The sequence below is a fragment of the Sturnira hondurensis genome, unplaced genomic scaffold, assembly GCF_014824575.4.
Source record: "Sturnira hondurensis isolate 20B ecotype Veracruz unplaced genomic scaffold, ASM1482457v3 Scaffold0013931, whole genome shotgun sequence".
Classification (NCBI taxonomy): Eukaryota; Metazoa; Chordata; class Mammalia; order Chiroptera; family Phyllostomidae; genus Sturnira; species Sturnira hondurensis.
Genome location: NW_028086562.1, coordinates 4,156,596 through 4,178,575, shown reverse-complemented (window position 1 = coordinate 4,178,575; position 21,980 = coordinate 4,156,596). Strand labels below are relative to the sequence as shown.

Below are 21,980 nucleotides of genomic sequence, written 5' to 3'. Positions count from 1 at the left end.
GCCTCTGGGACAACCCGAGCGTTCCAACATTCGCATCACAGGGGAGCCAGAAGGAGAAGAGAAAGAGCAAGGAATTGGAAATCTACCTGAAAAAACAATGATTGAACACTAAACTCCCTAATTTGGTGAAGGAAATAGACATACAAGTCCAGGAAGCACAGAGAGTCCCAAACAAGATGGATGCAAAGAGGCCACTCAAAGACACATCCCAATTAAAATGCCCAAAGGTTAAAGGTAAAGAGAGAATCTTAAAAGCAGCGAGAGCAAAGAAGTTAGTTACCGACAGGGGAGTTCCTGTAAGACTGTGAGCTGATTTCTCAAAAGAAACTTTGCAGGCAAGAAGGGGCTGGGAAGAAGTATTTGAATGCTGAAAGGCAAGGACCTACAGCCAAGATTGCTCTACCCAGCAAAGGTGTCATTTACAATGAACGGCAGATAAAGAGCTTCCCAGACAAGAAAAAGTAAAGGAGTTCATCATCACCAAACCATTACTATATGAAACGTTAAAGGGATTTATCTAAGGAAAAAATGATCAAAACTATGAACAATAAAGTGACAAAAACACAAATCTATCAACAGTGAGTCTAAAAGACAAATCAAGCAAACAAGGACAGAGACAGAATCGTGGACGCGGACAGCGTATTGATGGTTACCAGATGGGAGGGGCTTGTGGGGGAGAAAGGGTGGGGGGTGAGGGATTGAGAAGCACAAACAGGGAGTCACAGAATAGCGTGGGGAGGCACAGCGCACTCTGGGAAGGGGAGGAGCCAAGAACCTTTACACATGTCCCATGGACCGGAACTAGGGAGAGGGGATGGCCTGAGGGCACGGGGGTGCTGGGCAGAGGGGAGAAAAGAGGGAAAATGGGACAACTGTAACAGCATCATCGATAAAATGTAATTTTGAAAAAGGTTAAAAAAGCGCCGTAGCGGAGTTTTATGGCAACCAGTTGATGGCAGCCCCGACCCGGACACAGCTCAGTGGCCTGTCTCATGAGAACGGAGGAGCACGTCTCAGCGTGTCCCTACAGCGGAACCACTCGGTGACGACGGACAGGGGTGAGGTCTGACACTACGTGGACGAGGCCCCAAAACATCATGCTAAATGAAGGAAGTCAGACCCCAGAGAGCGCACACGAAACCCAAAACCAGGCAGGAGGACTCGGCAGAACAGGGTGGCAGTGAGCGGACGCAGGCCCCGGCTGGAGGCTGGGCTGGAGGCAGGGTGGGGCGGGAACCCAGCGGGCGGGGGCGGAGTAGGGATGCTCCTGGGCGTGTTTCAGGTGGCGGGCACACAGGTGCCGGCCGCTGTCACAAGGCAGCGAACCGACACGTCAGACGCAGGTACGTTTCAGGGCGTGAGCCGAAGAACACTCGTGGAGGGTCCCAGAGGTTCAGAGCATCCGTTACACTCTTCACATCGGGAACCCTGGGAGCTCCCCGGTGGAGCTTGGCACAAAGGGTCACCTTAACCGCCGATGTCACGAACGAGACGCTACAGCTGCCGACCCCACTGCACCCTTACTAAACGGCGGTGGGGGACTCAGTTACTTTGCAATGTGACTGACCGAGGACAGGCAAATGGGAGGAGAAACGGTTTCAACACCGCACTTGGGGAGCAGGGGACGCCTGGAAACCCGCCCGCAGGCGGTGCTGCCCCAGCCCCAGGCAGAGCCCCCTGTGCCCCCAAAACCTGACCCTGAAGTAGGGTCAATGACAAATTTGCTGAATGTGCTTGAGAGAAGCAGCTGGAATTCCCACTTTGATCACGCGTCTGGCTGGCTGCCAACCACCACACTGAAAATAACCAAAAATGCTAGACAGAGCCGTATTTGAATGGCCTCAAGAAACTTGAAAAATTGATAAGAAATAAGAAATTATCAGGTCAAAATCTGAGCGAAGGCAAGAATATAAATAGATTGAATGACCACGCTAAAGAAAAACCGAGTTGGATTAAAAAACAGTGACAGAAAATCTAACTCTACCACTTAAAAAGAGACACCAAGATGCACAGAAGCACCGCATGGTGGCAGTCAGGACAAATCACACGGTGGAGATGGTGAGCGGGAGGCTGGTGGGGTCACCTAGAAACAGACAGGATGGCTTCGGCAAGAGGCGCTATCATGTCCCCACCAACCCGCGTGGTCCCAGACTGAACCCTTGGGCTCTCCTGACTTCAGGGGATCAGCTGGCCAAATGCCCTTGACTTGGGCTGAGGGTGAGATGCAGTGGCCCGTCCTGTCCCGCTCGGCCCTGTGGGCACGCTGAGGTTACACTGGGGAGTATCCTCGTGTGTAGGAAACACTCTCTCCGGTACCTGGGGGTAACAGGCCACCATGCAGTCAATGATGAAATGTTTCAGGAGACTTTTTTGTGCTGAACTTTTATGTAAATCTGGGACGGCTTCGAGAATTAAAAAGAGCGTATAAAGTAAATCATTTCCATAAGGCTTACACGCAGGTGAAAGTTAACGAACGATGTTGTTTGGGGTCGCAGGGGCAGGTGGGACTATTAAAGAGCAGACAGGGAACTAGGGCCTCAGGAGGCAGCCTGCGGTTCGCGGGACAGGCCTGCGTGTGGCAAGGGTGGCTGCGCTGTCTCCCGGGTTGCAGACAAGGTTCCCCTTCCAGACTAGGGTAGTGGCTCCTGCTGTTCGCTCTAGAGGGGTCCCTACACTGCACACCTTGATTTCCGCACCACGTGTCTGCAGCTTCTCTGCCAGAGCAGCCCGCTGACTATGGCGTTCGGTGTCTGGAGCCCGGTCGCTGTTCAAGGACTGTTTGCCGGGCACGGAAATGTGAGCGGAAAGGAGTGTTTGCGCTGGGAAAACACAGCGGTAAAGCCTATCTACTTCCCAAAACCGGTTATGCATTTAAAACCAAGTTGGGTGACTCCGGAATCAGCAGTTATGGTCAGGTGGCCCTCGCCTTCGCCTGCCCAAGCTCTCAGGGTGCCACCTTACCAGCTGGGCTCCGCTCGGCTCAGCAGTGCCCGGAAACGCGATGTGAAAACACGCGGCTCCGCGCAAAGCTCAGGGCAGCACCGGTGCCCGGGGCTCCGACTAGCCAGCCGGCCAAGGCGTCGGTCTGAGCCTGGGGGGCGGCCAGAGTCCGGGTGCCCAGCCCCAGGCTCCGGGCAAGTGGACCCCCCTCCCGGCCGACCCGCTGGGGTCTGGGTGGCACGGGATCTGCGCAGCGAAAATCCCGACCCCCGGCCTCACGACAGCTCCGGCCCCCTCGCCGTCGCTCTCCAGGGAGCTCGCTGCGCGGTTTGGGGCGGCAGCTCTATAGCAACGGACGGCTCCCAGGGAGAGGGAGGGGCTCGCACCGCCCAGCTCCCCGCCAGCCAATGGCTCGGTCCAACCGCCTCTCCGCTCCGCTACTCGGAGGTGGTTTGGTCCCGCGCGGGCGCCCCCGCGCGGGCGCAGTGTGGCTGAGCTGGCCCGGCGTGCGCCGGGGAGCGCGGGAAGGTGAGAGCGGGGTTGTGGCGGGCTCCGGCCCTGCACCCCAAGTGGAGGCTAAGGCCCGGGGTGGAGGCGTGCCCTGGCCACCAAGCTGTCACAGAGGAGCCCAGGACTGCTCAGCGGCCCGAACACCCGGCCACCTTCTCTGAGGGTTTGGCCCAAACCTGCCAAAGCTCCAGTTAGTTGCTAAGTTGAGAAATTGGACAGTTCACATAAACTCAAGACTCCCCACTTCTCTAAGGAGGGTGATGGGGCTGTTGATGACAATTCAACAATAACAGGAGCCCCCCGTTTGGGGTGGGGGGAGAAAGGAACTAAGTGCGAACAGCTCCATCAGGAAGCAGCCCAGCTAGAACACAGGCTGGCCTAGGCGAGGCCCCTCCGCCGTTCTGGTGGCCCCCCTGTCCGACCCGGCCCATCCCCTCTGCCCTGAGCTCCCTGCTCTGTCCTGTTGGTGGTTCAGCTCCTCCACGGGACGCACCTTGCGTGGGAAGACAGGAAGCTTCTCCAGCCCCTGCCCACCCTGCCAGTGGGCACGTGTGGACAGAAGTCCCTTGCCCTGGACCCTAATTGATCCTCATGCAAATGAAGACTCAAAATTATCACAGTTTGATTGGTTCAAAAGGCACTGTCCTTATTGGACAGAGTGGAACTGCTCTGGTGGGTGGGTGAAGATACTGATTGGCGAGAGGTTATGGCTGCCCAGCTCTGATTGGACGGGGAAAGCCTCCATCCTATTGGTTGAAACAGGATTCCAGGAAGTCCTTTATAGGGGACTGCTCAGCGGCTAGAAACCTAGTCGAGGCATCAGCTCAGTGCAAGCTGCGTCCCGATGTGCAGTTTGCATGAGAGACCCCTGGGTGGAAATGACTGCTAGGCTCTCCTTTACAAAATGAAATAAGATTGAGCCCAGGCCACCAAGAGCTGCTCTTAGTAGGTGTCCTCTCTCAGGGTCCATAGAGCACCATGTGCCAATCTGGTCTGGAGTTAACCGAGCTCCCCCTGTGTGCCGTCCAGTCCCCGCCCGCCACTCTGTTCTTCTCTCACCGTGTGTCCACCCTGCCTTGGTGGGGTGTTAACTAAGTGCCCTCTGGCCGGTCCACTCAGTACCCGGTCCTGGGACAGGAGTGAGCTGGCCCGTCTCCTGTGCTGGCAGAGCCCCGCGCCTCTCCGCACCCGCTGGCAGGGGACTTGCTAGGCTGCTGGTCCCTGCGGGCTCTGGCCAGAGGCTCCTGAGGCCACGGTGAGGCCCAGGAAGTTTCCTAGTCCTACCCTGGGACAGTCACCCGCCAGAGCCACCAAGCCTGGCACAAGGCGCCTCCCCTGTGAGAACCGTGGGGGTCAGCCGTGGTACCACGTCCCTGCTGTCCTCGTCTCCCCTAGCGGTGCCCGGGTCTTTTCCCTCTCAGAGCGCTGGGCCGGAGGGCTGGCCCTGAGTCACTGTATGAACCCAGGGTCGCTTTGAGAGAGGAACCACACTGCTCTTCCCCCTCCCTGCCCGGCTGACGGGGCTCCTCTCCTGTCAGCTTTGTGTCTCCGGGCCTTTCCATCGGAGTGGTTGACACGGTGTCTGCGAGGGCAGAGATGCGCGGCAAAGGCCGGAAACACCCCAGGAGCGTATGGAGAAGCGGGTGGCAAGATGGGTCTGGGACCAGGTCTCTCCCCGGCCCGCTGGCAGTGAGGAGCCCACCCTGGGGGGGCAGCCAGTCCTTGTGTTGAGTCACAACACGAGGGCAGGATAGGATCTGTGACCACGCAAAGCCACGGATAGGCTCATGGGCGTCAACGAGAATTAGGATCCCAACCTCTCATCAACGTTATGTTGAAATGACTGTGAGGAAAGTGACCGGACGAGCAGGGGATCTGCGTGGACGCCTCCGACAGGGCGGCAGCCCAGTGATCAGACGTTCACCACCATCGAGTGGGGAGGAGGGCGGCTGGTCCTCCTACTGGGCTGTGCGCCGGCAAGGTACTGCGACCTGCCAGGTCGGTGGCGCTGGCACCCCCCCAGGGATCCCGAAAAGCTGGAGGCAGTGACCGTGGGACCTGAGTGTGGAGGCCAAGGCTTCTTGGTCGTTTGCACAGAGGCCCTCACCTGTTCCAGGCAGGACAAGGACAAGCTGGAAGTGAGGCGAGAGCTGACACGGGGGACACGCTGCGCCGTGGAGACAATGTCAGTGGAGGTGAGGTCACTGTGCCAAGGGCAGGGTCCTGGCTGGGAGCCCCTGGGGATGGGGATACCTGGGTGGATGCCCCTGAGGGCTGGGGCTCCCCACACTTTCCTGCAGCTGCAGAGACTTGGAGGTGGCTCACCCCTCCCCAGGAGACCCGTGCTCGTCCCTCATATGGGAAGACACTGTGGAAGTCCCCAAAAGGCAACAAGGTTCCTTTCAGGATCCTGGCTGCCCGGCTGGCCGTCCGGAACAAGTGACACACGGTGGCAGCGTCTGGTCGGAACCAGTCGCTGGGACAGGCCCCCAGGCCAGGGAAGGGGCGGCCCGATGCCATTCAGAAGGCCATCCACGCCAACTTCATCCTGTGTGATTCTGTTTATGCCAGACTTCCAACAAGGAAACCCAGAGCGACAGAGGGCAGACACTGGGGATAGGCCTTGGGGACCGGGAGGGTGGCCAAGGGGCAGGAAGGGGCGGAGATGGGCCACGCCAGGCTGTGACGGCGGCTACACAGCCCCCCCCCCAGTACACAGGCCCACAAACTGTAGACGCACAATGGGTGGGCTTTATTGCATGTAAATCACATCTCAGTACAGCTGATTAAAAACAAAGTAAACTAGCCCCGGCTGGTGTGGTTCAGTGCATTGAGTGCCGGCCTGTGAACCAAAGGCTCGCCAGTTCTATCCCCAGTCAGGGCACGTGCCTGAGGTGCAGGCCAGGTCCCCAGTGGGGGATGTGTGAGAGGCAACCACACAGATGTTTCTCTCCCGGTCTTTCTCCCTCCCTTCCCCTTTCTAAAAATAAATACACAAAGATTTTTAATAAAGCCTAGACTCCAGGCCACAACCCCCGCACCCCCCAGGGGCACAGGAGCCGGTCCCTGTCTGCTTCCCTCCCTACACCACAGCCCTCAGGGGCCACATCATGTGCTTCTGCTTGAACTCGCAGCTCCTTCCTGCCCCCGGGCCTTTGCACGTGCCTTCTCTGCCTGGAGAGGTGCAATTCACGTGTCAGCTCACAGGTCACCACACAGAAAGGGCTTCATGGATGCTCTAAGTCCCCCCCCCCCGAGTTGCTCCTGACTTTTTATCTTCAGTTCCTTCACCGCGTGAGCTACATTTGAAATGGTGTCTTTTTTTTTTTTTAAGATTTTATTTATTTATTTTTAGAGGGGAAGGAGAGAGGGAGAGAAACATCAATGTATGGTTGCCTTTTGTGCATCCCCTGCTGGTAGTTAGCCTGCAAGGAACCGGTTTGCAACCCAGGCATGTGCCCTGACTGGGAATCGAACCGCGATCATCTAGTTCGCAGGCCCGAGCTCAATCCACTGAGCTACGCCAGCCAGGGCGAAATGGTGTCTTTTCTTTGTTTCCTCACTGATGCCCCAGTTCTGGCCTAGTAGGTGAGCCCAAGGCGGGCGGGGACCTGTACTGTCTTATTCATACCCAACACCTGGATCGATATTTGGCACACAGTAGGGCGAATAATTACATAACTCTCTGTTAAGTGAATGTTGATCTGGTCTGGGTAGGGGCCATTCTTGAAGAATTTTAATGAAGGTATTTAAACACGACAGCAAGTCTGCTCTTCTCTCTCCGACATGCTGCATCGAGGGTCGGCATCGGGACCAGAGAGAGGCCAGGGCACCCGGTGTCCTCCCCAGCGGAGGGGCAGCCTGACCGCTGGAGGCAGTGGCGGGACCGCCCCGCAGGCCGCCGTCCGCGAGAGTGTGGGTTGTCACTCAGCAGCTGCCCCTAAAGGAGAACGTTCTCCTCACTTGATTGACAGCCGTTTCGCCAGGAATTGTTAATCTGTGTGTAACGTTTTCTGTCACGTGAAGTGATTCAAATTGCTCCTTGAAAAAACATAAAATATGAGGACAGAATTCTGACTTCACCCCAATAATCATGAGCAATGGTACTTGGACATCTAGTTAACTCAGGCAGAAAAAATCCCCCAAGTGGCCAAGGGTATGGGCTCTCGAGGCCTGATTACTAAAAACAGCAACACAACTAGGCGCGTTTCCTGGTGAATTGCCTCCTTTGTTCCCAGAGCCCTGCCGGCCCGTCTCAGGCTGCTGGGAGTGTTTCGCATTTGGTCCTTTCTGCCAAGTTTCTTCCGCCGCTCCGAGTGAATGGATTCCATCTGAAAATCACGGGATTAATAATTACACTCTAAGCTCAAGAAAATTCTTTTCTGTGTCACTGCCACCACCTCTATTTGGTGCACTTCCCGGGGAAAATAATAAAGCGACCTCACCCACAGAGCAGGCCAGGATTTTAAATTTAGCTCGCGTGGCCCCCCCCTCCCAGCTCCCTGTGACTCACCCCTGCCGCCCGGGGCTCATCCTGCTGCCTGGATGGACCGAGGCCAGCCCTCTGCTGCCCATCCCTTCCCACGCACTTTGAGCCCCCGGCAAAGCGAGTACCCAGAGAGAGAGACAACGAGGAGAGGCCAAGGGCCGATGGTCCCGGGAACCGAGCAGACCAGCAGCCCCTAGTCTGTGGCTTTCTGGATGCCACCAAGGGCGTTGCTGTCCACTGGGCCTGTGTCGTTGTGGCTGCAGTTTCCCTCCCTCCCAGGGCCGAGTGCGAGACGCCTGCTCAGTGCCATATGGGGGAGCGGGGCACCTGCCCGCACGGAACAAGCCGGCAGCTACTGCCTTGAGCCCGGAGCCCAAGGGCTCTCTGCATGGGTCCTGCCTGGTGGAGAAGTCACCTTGGGCTGGTAATTTGGGACAAGCCACAGTGTCACCTAGTCAGACCCACGCCAGGTCGAATCAGAGGGAAGGCTCCTGTCTGCTGCAGGGGCTGTGCGCATGGGAGGCGGGAACAGACGGGCGCGGCGGGCGGGCAGACGCCAGATCACAGGCCGGAACGCGAGGCTGCACAGCACGTGTGGTTCACGTAGGGCTCTTACTGGCCAGCGAGGACGCCAGGGCTTGTCTGTCCTCACTGCTCTGCACCGTCCCGAGTGCCAGGACAAGGGGCGTGGCATCGTCCAGGTGTCCGGCACAGGGAGACTTCCACCCCAGACACGCTGCTGGTCATTGATTCGCCGAGTTTCACCAAAGTCGCACTTGGAGAGTGGGCCTCTCCTTCCCCCACGAGCACCCAGAGTTGTGGGATGTCGTACAGTGCTTGCCGGAGAAAGGAGGCAGTCCCAGCGCCTGCAAGTTAGACGGACGTTTTCAGAGACAATGACCGTTATCATCGCTAAGGAAATGCGTTCTCTGAGTGGCCAGCAGCCTTGGGACGTGTGGTGCCTGGCAAGCTCCTCTCATGTCCTCCCTTTGCAAATGTATCAGCGAAGCCAGGAAACACCAGACGCGTTAGGAGCGGAGCTGGGATGCACACCGCGCTCTGCCAGCAAACTGAGCTGCAGCTGTGGACAGACAGGCGGCCACCCAGGGCCACTCGGTGAGGCAGAGCAGGAGGACTGGGCCTCCTGGTCTCTGGTGGGGCTGCTCCCCACCCCACATCAGGTTCCCTGTTCTAGAGCGAGTCTCGGTGAGTCTAGAGTGAGCAGATGTCAGCCGAGTGAGACAGGCTCAGAAGAGCCACAAACTAATTTGCAAAAACCTGGAAGAAGGAAGGAAACTCACACACCTGGGGGAGGGGTTGTGCCTTTGGGCTGAAGGTCGCCGTGCCTCCCTGGTGCTCCAGGGAGAGAGGGCTGCTGCTGGACCCCTGGGGCTGAGGGGTCTGCTAGTGGCCTCTTTCTGTACTCGGGTTTTAGAGTGTTCACCTCCAGGGAGGGAGGAAGAGGCGGCGATTTGATGCCAAGCGTCCATCTGCGCACTGCAGCTGCGTCCACAGTCATACTCCTTCGGATACTGAGAGGGCCCCGGTGTCGAGAGCCTCTGAGCAGACACCTGGCCCAGCCTGGGGCCCTGGCCCCCCACGTGGGCCTGAGGCTTGGAACTGGATGGCAGGAGAAGTGGTCTGCGTGGCTGGGCCGGCAGGGGGCTGCCGCCTGCACTGCCGTGTGGGCTTTGGAGACCTTGAACCCGGGTGTTCTCCTGCATGTACGAAGCGCCCAGCATGGGCCAGAGGCCTAGACACAGGCAACACTGGGAAGAAGCAGGCAGACTAGATCTCCGTTCTGGGGGGAGGGGTGGGTAATAAAAAGAATCCTGGTGACCCTGGCTGGGTGGCTCAGTTGGTTGGAGCACCATCCTGTACACCAAAGGGTTACCGGTTCGACCCCAGGCCGGGATGTGTTTGGGAAGCAGCCGCTCGATGTTTCTCTCTCACATGCGTGTGTGTGTGTCCACCCCTCTCCACCCCCCCCAAAACATCAGTAAGAACGCCTCCTCAGGGGAGGATCAAACGTAACAATGACAATAAGATAACCCTCATGGGCACTCACAGCCCTTGCTCTGAGCCAGGCCCTGTTGTGGACACTGGTTTTTGTCTTTCCTTCCATGCCTTGACTTCTTAGTTCTCCCAGTGAGCTGTGCAGATGGACAGGCGGGAATGAGGCCACAGGCTGTGGGCCGGCCCCAACACACACTCGGACGTGCAGCCCGTGGACGGCTCGGGCTCAGTGCTCCGAGCCGGAAGGACCTACTTCACCAGGGGCTGGACTCTCCGAGGGAGGCATTTTCCCTGAGACCCGTCTGGCTTTCTTGGAGCCCATTCCTGGCTTTGGGGCAGGGAGCTAGGACCTGCCCTCCTTCGGGCCTTGGCATTCAGGACTGGGGTGCAAAATCCCAGCAGCACAGGCCATCCACCCTTCTCCCCACCTGCTCCTTGCTCCTGCGCTGGCCGAGATGTGATCGCCCCCAGGACAAGGCTGCCCCTTTCAGGTGTACCCATGAGAAATTCACTTTCTGCAGACAGCTGGTATCAAGTGCAGAAGTGATAAATGCCTCAAGTTAGGGATCAGCTTTTTTTGGAAACTGCTGAGGAATTTTAGGTCCAAAAGAGCTGAAATCGGAAACGTGCAGGGCCTTGACTTCCTCAGTAGTTTGGGGGATGTGGAGGGTGGATGCCGTTGCAGCTGGAGCCCAGATGCCTGCATGCCCTGGGGGGTGGGGCTTGGACACGTGTGATGGATCCTGATGCCTGGCGGGGAGTCACCTGTCCCATGGCCAGAGCGGGCTTGTGACCACATAACTCAGCCCAGTGGGACAGCGGCCGCACCCACCCCTTTTTCTCTCACCAGCGCCCCAACCGATGTGGGCAGAGTTGCTCCCGGGGCTCGAGCTCCGGCTCTGCGGGAGGGTTTTGGAAGGGTCCTCCCAGGAGAAGGTGAAGGCTGAAGGGATGCTGGCACCCTCCCGGAGCTGCCCCTACCAGCTTCCCTGGCCCTGAGCCCCACAAACAGGCCCCGGCTAACTCCGCCTCCGGACAAGGTGCCTGCCGGTCCGAAGGTGCTTAATCCGGCAGCAAGAGGCAGCGTCAGCGGGGATCGCGCACGGGTCGCCTCCCTGGCAGGCGCGCAGAGATTCCCCTTCAGCTCCCGCCAAACCCACAGTGGTGGGACGGGCTGCGCCAGACTGGGGAGGGGGCTCGGCCGGGGGGGGGGGTGGCGTGGCGCGGGGCACGCTAGAGCCGGAGGGGGCGGTGCTCGTGGCTCCCGGGAGGCACGGGCCGCAGGTGGGGTGGTGGCCGGGTTCGGGGCGGGGCGCCTCCCAGCTCCGCGCTCCCCGCCCTCGCGCCCGCGCGAGCGCGAGCGCCCTCCCTCTCCCGCCCGCTTGTGCCACCGCCGCAGCCGCCGGAGAAGCAACTTCGCGAGCGCCTGAGACCCACGGGACCCTGGCGCCGCGCCGGTGCAGCCCGAGCGGCCGGGGGCCATGGAATCGCTGGCCTGGCTGCTGCCCCCGCTCCTCCTGCTCTGCGCGCTGCAGCCCCGCGGCACCAGGTGAGCGGCCCCGCGTCCGCGCGCGCCGGCGCAGGGACCTGGCTGCGGGGATGGAGCCGGGCGCGGACCGCGGCTCACCCCGCGTCTGCCCGCCCAGTTGCCCCCGTGTCTGCCCCCAAGTCCTACTCCCATTTCCCCGAGTCCGCCCCCAAGTCCCACTCCCATTTCCCCGTGTCTGCCCCTCATTCTCCCACGTCGGTCCCCCTCCCTGGTTCCCTTCGTGTCTGTCCCCCGCCCCAAGTTTGCCGTGCATTGCCCCTGCCCTCGCCCCCATGTCTGTCCGCGTCCCTCCCAGGGCTGCCCCCGCGCTGTCTCCCCGCGCCCGCGCTCCTTTCCGCAGCCTGGCTGCGGCCGCCCCCGGGTGCTGTCCGCCGTCCCAGTGCTGAACCGGCGCTGCGGGGTGGGAGGAGGGTCGGAGCCGCTCTCAATTTTGCCCCGAGGAGCCCGAGCGGCACTTGGCCGGCGCCGGGCTGGCGAGCGCCCTTTCTGGCGCGGGCTGCGCGCTGCGCGCTGCGCGCTGCGCGGCAGGAGGAAAGGAGAGATGTGAGAACGGGAGGAGGTTCCCCCTCTCCGTGGGAGCAGAGCTGCGAGGGCACCTCTGTGTCCTGGGGCAGGTTGTGTGCTGTGAAAGTGAGGTGCGGGCCAGGATGCGGGGGTCTCCTTTCAGCGGTCCTTTCAAAGGGCACCCTCCGAGCTCGAGCTCGGGAAGACGCAGGTGGGAGCAAAGCAGGTGCCCCTGGCAGCTGGAAACATCGGGATTTCTTCCTGACAGTCAGGCGGGCCGGGGCCCTATCTCCCAGAGAAGGGCTCCCGGGGCTGGGACTCCCTCCCTCCGGCTCCGAGACCAGCGCCCTGGCTCCCTCCACTCCTCGCTGGGCCCCCTTCCATGGGTGTTATGGGGGCTGCTTCGATGTAAGGGCTCTGCAGAGCAACCGGAGCAACAACAGACGCCCCCCCATGTCCGATGTCAAGGTCATCCAATGGATGTCAAAGGCTTCAGAACGGGAAGTGGCTGACCCCCAGCCGGCATTGGGCTGTAAGCACTCAGGCAGCAGTACTCCAGGGAGCAGAGGCAGAGCCAGCAAGTCCTGGGTGCCACTGTCCCTGTGGTCCCCGCAGGGTGATGTGTCCGGTTCTCAGGAGGGCTCTCTTTCTCCCCGAGCCCCACGGGCCTTCCGGCTTCCTCCTTCCCTACTGAGCGGAACCAGGAAGCAGGAGGCTGAGGCAGGCGGGAGCTGCATGCACTGGATGCCGGTGACCCAACCTCTGAACCCCAATGTCTTAGCCCCAGTTTCGACCCCAAACTCACTAGGCAGGACAGCCTGTCCCGCTTTGACCAGAGGTTCGTCCGTCTTTTTCCGTCCTGTTTCGGGGCCATATTCATGCATTTCCTGCTGGGATGTCCCCCAGGCCCCCCGAGACTGCATGCGCACCATGTCACCTTTCTGAAGTCTGGAACGTTCTGAACTGCGACCCCATCTGGCGCCTGGGTGCCGGGTGAGGGATGTCCCCCGTGCTTTGAGGGCCTTGGTGGGCCACCTTCAGACAGCCTCCCTTCCTGCCATCAGCTTTGGTGCCCCTCACCCCAGAGAGCAGAAGGGCTGACTCTCGCCCCTCAGCATCCAGGTCCTCACCCCTCGGGCAGCAGGGGGCAGTGGGCCTAACGGGAGGTGCCTGATCCAGCTGCCGCTGGGAAGGGGTGCTGATGGAGGAAGCTCGTGGGGTGAGAAGCCACGTGCGGGGCAGCGTCCGTGGACCGGGTCAAAGCCCTGAGCCGGCCCATCCACTGGCGTGTGGGCACCGAGCTCACCAGCCACACGCCGAGTGGGAGGCCCTCCCCAGCTGCCAGCACCTCCGTCTCCCTGGAGAGGCGTCACCCGCAGCGCCCGCCTCGCCAGCTCCCTGAGCCCACGGCGGGCTCCTCTTTGCCTTGGTAACTGAGGTGCCAGCGTGGCTGGTGTTGCTCTAAAAACAGAGCTGTCGGGGCTCCGTGGGCTGGTGTGTGCACGGCGGCGCCCCTCGGGGGCAGCAGGGCCCTGAAGCTTTGCTCAGGGAGCCCCCCTTCCCCCCACCCTGTCTCGTCCCCCCCACCCTTAGTCCCCTGGAGCACAGACAAATGACAGGGGCAGGTTTGCGCTCCCGGGGGTGGGGGGCGTCTGCCGATACCCGGAGTGCAGGGTGGGAGCTGCCTGTCACTTCCCAGAGGCCACTGCTCCCCAGGAGTGGGGGCCAGGGGCTCGTGCCTGTGCCTGCTCACCGTGCTGAAGGAACCCTGCCCTGGGCCACCGTGGGGTCCCAGGCCACCCTGGGCCAGAAGCCCTCATCGGAGCCACTGGTCAGAGCTGCCTTGTTCCCGTTCTGGGATGAGCTGCCCCAACCCGACCCCACCCCCAAACGTCCCCCAGAATCCAGACTGGCAGGTAGCATGCCCTCCTTGGCATTCTGGCCCCGCGCATCCCTCCACAGCTGGGAAACGTCCAGACCCTGTCCCAGCTGGAAAGTGACCTCAGGAGGAGCCTGGCCCCTTCTTGCTCCCAGAGGTGGCAGAGGCTAAGCGAATTCTGGCGGCCGTCCTGCCACTTCCAGGCCGGCTTCACACAGGGGCTGACCTTGGCCTTGCCCTCATGCCCTGGAGTGAGCATGGGACGGGGGTGGAGGGGCGGGGGGAGGAGGAGGGAGTGTCCTCGCCTGCACCACTACCCTGAGGCCTGGGAAGGACAGTGTCTCCCGACGACCTCGTTCCAGGCTGCCGCTGCCGCTGGATGGCAGCTGGGCCAGTCCAAAAATAAAGCCTGTTTTAGATCCCTTTCCGCCGACCTTCAGGGTGACCTCCATTTGCTCTGCTTGGGGCCGGGACTTCTTACCCATCCCATCTCATACTTCGTTACAAAGAGCCAGCCCGCCCCACCCTGGGTGGGGCCGTGACCAAGGTGGTCCTAGGGGTAGACTGGGGGTCTTCAGTGTCATTAGCTGAGAAGCTCCCCGCTCCGAGTCAACCTTCTTCCAAAGGCCACATGGGAAACCGACGAGGGGCTTTGGTGCCCCATCTGCTGGGGGTTCCGGAACCCAGACAGCCTCGGGGGTTCTGGACTCCCTGAGAGCACAGGGTCGGGGCTTCCTGCCCAGGCTGGGCTGTACCTGGAAGCTCGGCTGCAGACTCAGCCCCAGAACTCCAGCCCCCGCCCACTGCAACCCCGGAGACTCGAGGTCCCCTGGGGGGCGGGGGGCGGGGGGCGCCCAGGCTGGGCCAGGCCGCTGTCCGTCTCAGGAGCGTCCAGCCCAGCTTCTTGGCGTTTGCTACCCCCTCCCCCAGGGCCCACATACACTCTCCCACTGGAAGCCTGGCTTTGAAACCGGAGCCTTGTCCTGAGCCCGGGTGTGCAGGCCAGGGTGAGACGGAGGTGAGCTCCTCCAGATGGAGGCGGAGGCCTGGAAGGGGCGGGGATGGGGACAGAGGCTCGGCGGAGGCCCTGGTTGGCTCTGAAGGAGCAGGGGAAGTTGGAGAGAACAGGTATGGGTTCAGTGGGCCCACGTGGAGCACTGGGCAAGGGGCTGGACGCAGCAGCTGGATATGGGGGCAGGGCCTCAGCTTGGCTATGCGGACCGTCACAGCGGAGCAGGAGCCCGGCGCCAGGACACAGATGACAAGGAGGTAGCCTCTGGGAAGCGGGAGGCCAGGGGAGCCTGGAGTGTGGCCCCCACCCTTGGGAGAGAGGATTGGCCCCCGAGCAGTGGGGACCCAGCAGGGACATTGGTCTTCTCGCCACAGCGACAGGAAGGGCCTGGAGTGGGCGCCTGGGCCCATGGTCAGGGCTGGCTCTGGGTGGTCTGTTCACAGGCACAGGGAGCCCAGAAGTCAGGGTTCCCAGCCACCCCAGACCCGGATCTTAGCCCCTCACGTGTCCCCCATGAGCTCGGGCCAGGCTTGGGGCCCAAAGTCACCTGTCGGAATTAAGGGGGTTCGGAGAATGACAGGAGTGTGACTCTTCCTTCAGTGGTCCTGGTCATCCCTAGCTCTGTGACCTGGGGAAGTGCCCTGCCACCCCCACCGTGGGGGCCCCTCCCCGTGGGCTGGAGGAGGGGGGTGAACACCCTGGGACTGCTGTAACCAGTGATCGGAAACTTGGGGGCTTAGGACCACAGACCTTTGGTGTCTGCCAATGCTGGAGGCTACAAGGTCAACACCACAGTGCGGGCAGGTTGCTTCCTCCTGAGGCCAGGAGGAGAATCCATTCCGAGCCTCTCCCAGCTGCTGGTGCCTCCAGCCCCGGGGCTGTGGCCGCACCATTCTGCCTCTGACCCCGTACTCAGGTGGCGTGACCCCGAACTGCGTCCAGTTCTACCTCATCTCAGCCACAGAGACCCTCTTTCCAAAGTGGGTGCCGTTCCAAGGTTCCAGGTGGACGGGGGTTTTGGGGGCCACTGCTCACCCCAGGTCAAGTGAACAGAAGGAGGGTGGGCAGATGGTGCTTCTGGGGAGCTCAGCGCATCCGGCTGTCCATCATGTGCGTGGACTCAAGGTGTCTGCCACACAGGAGACACCACTGTGGCCCTGCCAGGATGTCAGTGGGACCGTCCTGCAACCAGGAGCGAAGGCTCCCGCTTCCCCGGAGTCAGACTGAGCTCCAGAAACACATGGCGAGTCAGGGGGGGAAGGGGGGCTCGGGGCCAGGCCTGGGCCTGTAGGCAGGGACAGAGAGCAGGTGGCCAGCTGCACCTGCCCCTGGGCCATCCAGGCCCTCCCCTGCCTGCCCCTCCCAGGCTCAGGGGCCTCAGCCTCCTGGTCGGGCACCTTTTCTCCCAAGTCACCGCCTGCAGGGGACTTTGGCCTCAGAGGCTGCAAGGCTGCTGTGCACCCTTGTCCAGGTCGCTTTGGCCTGTCCTGTGGGGGGGCTCTGGGTTGGCCGGCCCCCCGCAGGTCATTTGTGGAGGGACTTGGAAGGCATAGGCCAGGCTGGGGGTTCTGCTGGGCCCTGTCAGCCTCCATCCAAGCCGAGCTGGCGAGGCAGACACTCAGCAAAGGCTGGGGAAGAACGGAGCAGTCCTGGGCGCTGGGCCTCCCTGGGCGCCGTTTCCGGCGTGATTCCTGGCCTGGAGGGGCTCTCAGGGGTGTCCTCCCCGTCCCCACGGGCCCAGGTGCCAAGCACAGAGCAGCCGTCTCAGGTAGGGGCCCAGGTTCCGTCCCAGGGGCCACGCCTGTGACCAGTGGGCCTCGCTTCCCCAGAGCAATGAGTGACATTGGGGACTATGTCGGCTCCAACCTGGAGATCTCCTGGCTCCCCAACCTGGACGGCCTGATCGAGGGCTATGCCCGAAACTTCCGGCCAGGCATTGGAGGTGAGCGGGCAGGCAGTTGGGGCCCAAGGCATGTGATGCCCGGCTCTGGGCTGGCTCCCCTGAGTCTGCGTCCTATCTGGGGTGCCAGCCCCTGGGAACCCAGCTGGGAAGGTGGGCCCTCTAGGCCTCACTGTGGGCTTCCCAGCTGTTCCTGGCCCCCCCACCACCACCTGGGGTGCTGGGGGCTGGCCTCAGCCCGGCTCCCTCCTCGCAGGCCCCCCTGTCAACGTGGCACTCGCCATCGAGGTGGCCAGCATCGACCACATATCCGAGGTGAACATGGTAGGTGCCTCCAGCCTCCGCCCCGCCCGCGGCTGTGCGCCCCAGGGCAGAGCGGCTGACGGCGGGAGGGCCCCTGCCCCCGCAGGAGTACACCATGACCGTGTTCGTGCACCAGAGCTGGCGCGACAGCCGGCTGTCCTACAACCACACCAACGAGACCCTGGGCCTGGACAGCCGCTTCGTGGACAAGCTCTGGCTGCCGGACACCTTCATCGTGAACGCCAAGTCTGCCTGGTTTCACGACGTGACCGTGGAGAACAAGCTCATCCGACTGCAGCCGGACGGCGTGATCCTGTACAGCATCCGGTGAGCCCACCCGCTGGGGAAGCCCACGGCCCACGGGGGGGGGGGGCTGTCACACCCACCAACGCCCCGCAGCCGGTCAGGGCATGGCCGTGGCTGAGGTGACCGCCCAGGAGGGAGCGAGCAGATGTCGCCTTTGGCCAGCACAGAGTGTTTCTTAAAAATCGGGGTGCAATCCACCCAACCGGAAACGAGCCGTTTGCGTTTGGTTTGGTCTTCAGGGTATTTTTTCCCATCAGCACTCAGTGCCCTGACGCCCCCTCCCACCAGCAATCCCCACGCTGTTGTCCACGTCCATGAGTCCTTTTCCCTCTTCGCTCAGTCCTGTCGCCCCCTGTCCCCCCACCACTGTCGTCTGTAAAATGAACCATTTAAACACGAACGGTGCNGGCCGTGGCTGAGGTGACCGCCCAGGAGGGAGCGAGCAGATGTCGCCTTCGGCCAGCACAGAGTGTTTCTTAAAAATCGGGGTGCAATCCACCCAACCGGAAACGAGCCGTTTGCGTTTGGTTTGGTCTTCAGGGTATTTTTCCCATCAGCACTCAGTGCCCTGACGCCCCCTCCCACCAGCAATCCCCACGCTGTTGTCCACGTCCATGAGTCCTTTTCCCTCTTCGCTCAGTCCTGTCGCCCCCTGTCCCCCCACCACTGTCGTCTGTAAAATGAACCATTTAAACACGAACGGTGCAGCCACAGTCAGCACACTCCCAGCCTGGTGCAAACGTCATCCGTGTTTAGGGCCAGACCCCCAAAAGGGGGCCCCGGACCCACTCGGTGGTGGCTCTCCACCCCACCCCTGAAACCACCAGCCTGCCCTGTCTCCGTGCTCTGCCTCGTCTGCACACTTCGCAGAGAACGAGTCACGCCCGTGTGAGCTTTGGTACCTGCCTGCTCTCACTTGCGACTTGTCTGTGGGGTTCGTGCACGTTCTGGCATTGGTTGGAATCTCGTTCCTTTTGTGGCTGACACCCCTTACACGGGACCCTGGTGCCTGCATCCACTCGCCCACCCACAGACGCGGGGCCGTGTCCACCTCCTGGCTATGAACACACGTGTCCGTGTGTTTGAACACGTGCTCTCTGACACATGCCTCGTGAAGATGGAATCAATAGCCAACGTCTCAGAAACCAGGCGGGTCATGCAGGAGTCTACATTCTCTCGGGGAGCCAGAACTCTTGGCAGCAGGTCCTTCACCCCCTCCCGGTCGGCAGGGCTGTCCGCTGGGTGGGCTGGGCCACCTGGCTGGACTGACCTCCTAGGCCCTGCCCTCACCACCAAGGCCAGCATTTTGCAGGATGGAGAAAGTGAATGGAGTCCGGTCCTTCATTCCTGAAGGAGGAACCACAAGTGTCTAGAAAGTGGTCAGTTCTCAGTTTCCACCCAGAAGCCGGCTCCTCACCATCACCGTGGTGGGCACCAAACCACACCGAGCCCAGGGCTCCCAGAGACACCCCTCTGGGCGGCACAGGGGCCTCTCAGCCTGTCGGGCTTGGGGGGCGGGCAGCTCCCGGGGCCCGGCCTCACACCTGGCGACCTCCCGCACAGAATCACCTCCACGGTGGCCTGTGACATGGACCTGGCCAAGTACCCCCTGGACGAGCAGGAATGCACGCTGCACCTGGAGAGCTGTGAGTGCCGCCTGGGTGGTGGGGCGCCTCAGGTGTGGCTGTGGGCAGGCGGGGGCCTCAGACCCTCAGGGTCCAGGGTGGCTGGCCTGGCTCAGCCGCAGGGAGGCATCTGGGATGGGGCGTCTATGGCACAAGAAACCTGGGCAGGAACAGAGGGGCTGTGAGGCTGGAGCAGCCTGCCTACCTCCCTCGGCTCTGCACCCGGCCCGGGACAGCCGGGCCACCGCAGCAGCCGCTACGGGTCACCTGGCCACGGTGACCGGCGCTCCTGGTGCTCCTGGCCCAGTCCACCTGCCCCAGGTCTCCTCACTCCGGGCGTTGCTGCTGTGCTGGGCTCCCAGTGGGAGCAGGGCTGCTGGGGGCTGAGGGTGCTGGGCTCTCCCGCAGACGGCTACTCGTCCGAGGACATTGTCTACTACTGGTCAGAAAACCAGGAGCAGATTCACGGGCTGGACAAGCTGCAGCTGGCCCAGTTCACCATCACCCACTACCGCTTCACCACGGAGCTGATGAACTTCAAGTCAGGTGATGCGGCCTCTCCTGGCCTCTTCCTGAGCGTGGGCTCCGGGTTTTCCTGGGCGCGTAGCTGGGCGCAGGCCGGCTCCGAGGCCTCTGAGGGTGCAGCTGGGGCCCGGGCTGCACAGTGCGGATGTGGGTCAGCTTTTTTCTGTCTATTCCTCAGCCCTTTGTCGCTTCCCAGGAGCTGGCAGCACGCTGGACTTGGGGGCAACCCCAACACTGCAGGGGCTCGGGGGCCAAGCTCCAGGGGCTGCCCTGGGTGCTGGGCCCTCCTGCAGGGCCATCAGGGCCTGGGAGCCCAGTCTCGCTCTTTCCTGGACCCTGGCTCTGCATGGCAGAAGGCCAGGAGAGACGGGCTCCTCTTGGTCAGCACGGGGACGGTGGTGGACTCTTCCTCCACGCCTCCCTCTCGGTGGCCCTGTGGCAGGGCCAGCCTCTCTCCGACAGCCAGGCCCAGGGCTGGGGAGACCCCTGACCCGCCAGCCTGGGTGGGGAGGTGGCATAGGCAGGGGTCTAGGGTCCCCTTCCTTGTGAGAGTGGCTTTGGCCCTGGGGACCAGGGTGTGTGGCGGGGCAGGGGCGGGGGCGGGGGCGATGCTGGGCCCTGACATCGTCTCATCCCCAGCCGGCCAGTTCCCACGGCTCAGCCTGTACTTCCAGCTGCGGAGGAACCGGGGCGTCTACATCATCCAGTCCTACATGCCCTCGGTCCTCCTGGTCGCTATGTCCTGGGTCTCCTTCTGGATCAGCCAGGCCGCTGTGCCCGCCAGGGTGTCTCTAGGTACTGGCCTGGCTCTCCTCCGGGGAGCTGGTGGGAGGCCGGGGGCCAGGGCCAGCCGGGCCAGGCCTGGTCAGAGGAGCCCGGGCTGTCCCCGGTGGGGCCAGCGAGGCACCAAGGTCAGCCCGGCGACTCCCGCAGGCATCACCACAGTGCTCACGATGACCACCCTGATGGTCAGCGCCCGCTCCTCCCTCCCCCGGGCGTCGGCCATCAAGGCCCTGGACGTGTACTTCTGGATCTGCTACGTGTTCGTGTTCGCCGCGCTGGTGGAGTACGCCTTCGCCCACTTCAATGCCGACTACCGGAAGAAGCAAAAGGCCAAGGTCAAGGTCATGGAGCAGAGGGCCGAGGTGAGGATGGGCGGGGCAGGGTGGGTCTCTGGAGCTCAGGACTAAGGACATCAACCCTGCCCCCAACGCCACCCCCACCCCCCCACACTCACCCAGCACAGCAGGGAGGCCGTCACTGTTTCCGGGGCCCAGCCCAGAACCCTCTGCCGCCTGCTCTGGGGACGGCACTTGCACCCCCACTCCCTGGTTCTTGCATGCTTGCCTGGGGCAGGGGGGTAGGGTGGATGGGGTCTGGGGGTCCGGCAGGGGGGGTCTTGAGTGGCAGCCCCGGTGGCCTGGGCCAGGCGGCCCTCAGCCCTGTCCCCACCCTCCCGGCAGATGGACGTGAGGAGCGCCATTGTCCTCTTCTCCCTCTCGGCCGCCGGCGTCTCCCAGGAGCTGGCGGCATCCCACCGGCCGAGCCGCACGCCGGGGAACCTCCTGGGCTCCTACAGGTCGGTGGAGGTGGAGGCGGGGGAGACTGGGAAGCAGCGGGGAGCCCGCTCGGGGGCCCGGGGAGGCCTCCGCGCACTTTTCAAGCCCATCGATGCAGACACCATCGACATGTACGCCCGCGCCGTGTTCCCCGCGGCCTTCGCGGCGGTCAACGTCATCTACTGGGCGGCCTACACCATGTGAGGCCGGGCCCCCTGCAGCCCAGAACTCTTCCCGGGGGAGCGGATGCTCAGGCCCGACCGGCCTGCTCCGAGAGGTTTACAGTGGGGAGAGAATGGGCCGCCTGGAACAGGACAGCCTTGGCCTCCCTCAGCGGCGGCTCCGTCCCCTCCCTCCCTGGGTCGCAGCCCTGGGCCTCCTGCTGCCTCTCCCGAGGATGTCCGGCTCCTCCTTCCCGGCAGCAGAGCTGCCTGCCTCCGGGCTGGGCTGGTGGGCACCCTCTGGGGGCCTGTGTGCTCCAGGGCCTCGCTCTGTGGGACTGAGCCTGGCGGGGGAGACGAGGCCGGGTGTGGACAGTGCTTGTCAGGCCGGAGACAAGGTGGAGACCAAGGGTCATGGGTCTTTGGCCCCAGCATGAAATAAAGCAAAACCTTTGGCCGGCGTGATGCTCTCTGCCACCACAGCGGGGCTTCGGCCTCCTCTCCCTGGGGCTGGAGACTGCGCCTCCAGCCTTCCGTTCACCGGACTCAAGGACAGAGGGGCTTGGCGTCTGCACCCCAGAGGCTGAGCCCTGTGGCCATGTCCGGGGCATCCATGGGAGGGGCAGAGGTCGGTGGGGAGGTGGCTCCTCAGTCTCCTGGTCCCACAGCCAGGTGCCACTACAGTGCCATCTTGGAGGTGGC

At 62.3% G+C, this 21,980-nt stretch overlaps 2 protein-coding genes across 3 annotated transcripts in view; one reads left to right on the top strand and one right to left on the bottom strand.

Moving 5' to 3' along the window:
• The window catches only part of CFAP74 (cilia and flagella associated protein 74), a 48,327-nt gene extending 45,076 nt beyond the window's left edge, over window positions 1-3,251 (bottom strand). For both annotated transcript variants that reach the window (XM_037062165.1, XM_037062166.1), the window contains exon 1: window positions 2,962-3,251. The gene's annotated coding sequence lies outside the window, so the exon portion shown is untranslated. The remainder of the gene's footprint in view (window positions 1-2,961) is intronic.
• Window positions 3,252-11,364: 8,113 nt separating this feature from the next.
• Window positions 11,365-21,598, top strand: GABRD (gamma-aminobutyric acid type A receptor subunit delta). Its single transcript, XM_037062164.1, has 9 exons — window positions 11,365-11,504; window positions 16,729-16,841; window positions 17,056-17,123; window positions 17,209-17,429; window positions 18,972-19,054; window positions 19,442-19,579; window positions 20,198-20,353; window positions 20,492-20,703; window positions 21,022-21,598. The coding sequence occupies exons 1-9, from the start codon at window positions 11,437-11,439 to the stop codon at window positions 21,319-21,321; spliced, it is 1,359 nt and encodes a 452-aa protein (XP_036918059.1). The 5' UTR covers window positions 11,365-11,436; the 3' UTR covers window positions 21,322-21,598.
• The last annotated feature ends 382 nt before the right edge of the window (window positions 21,599-21,980 follow it).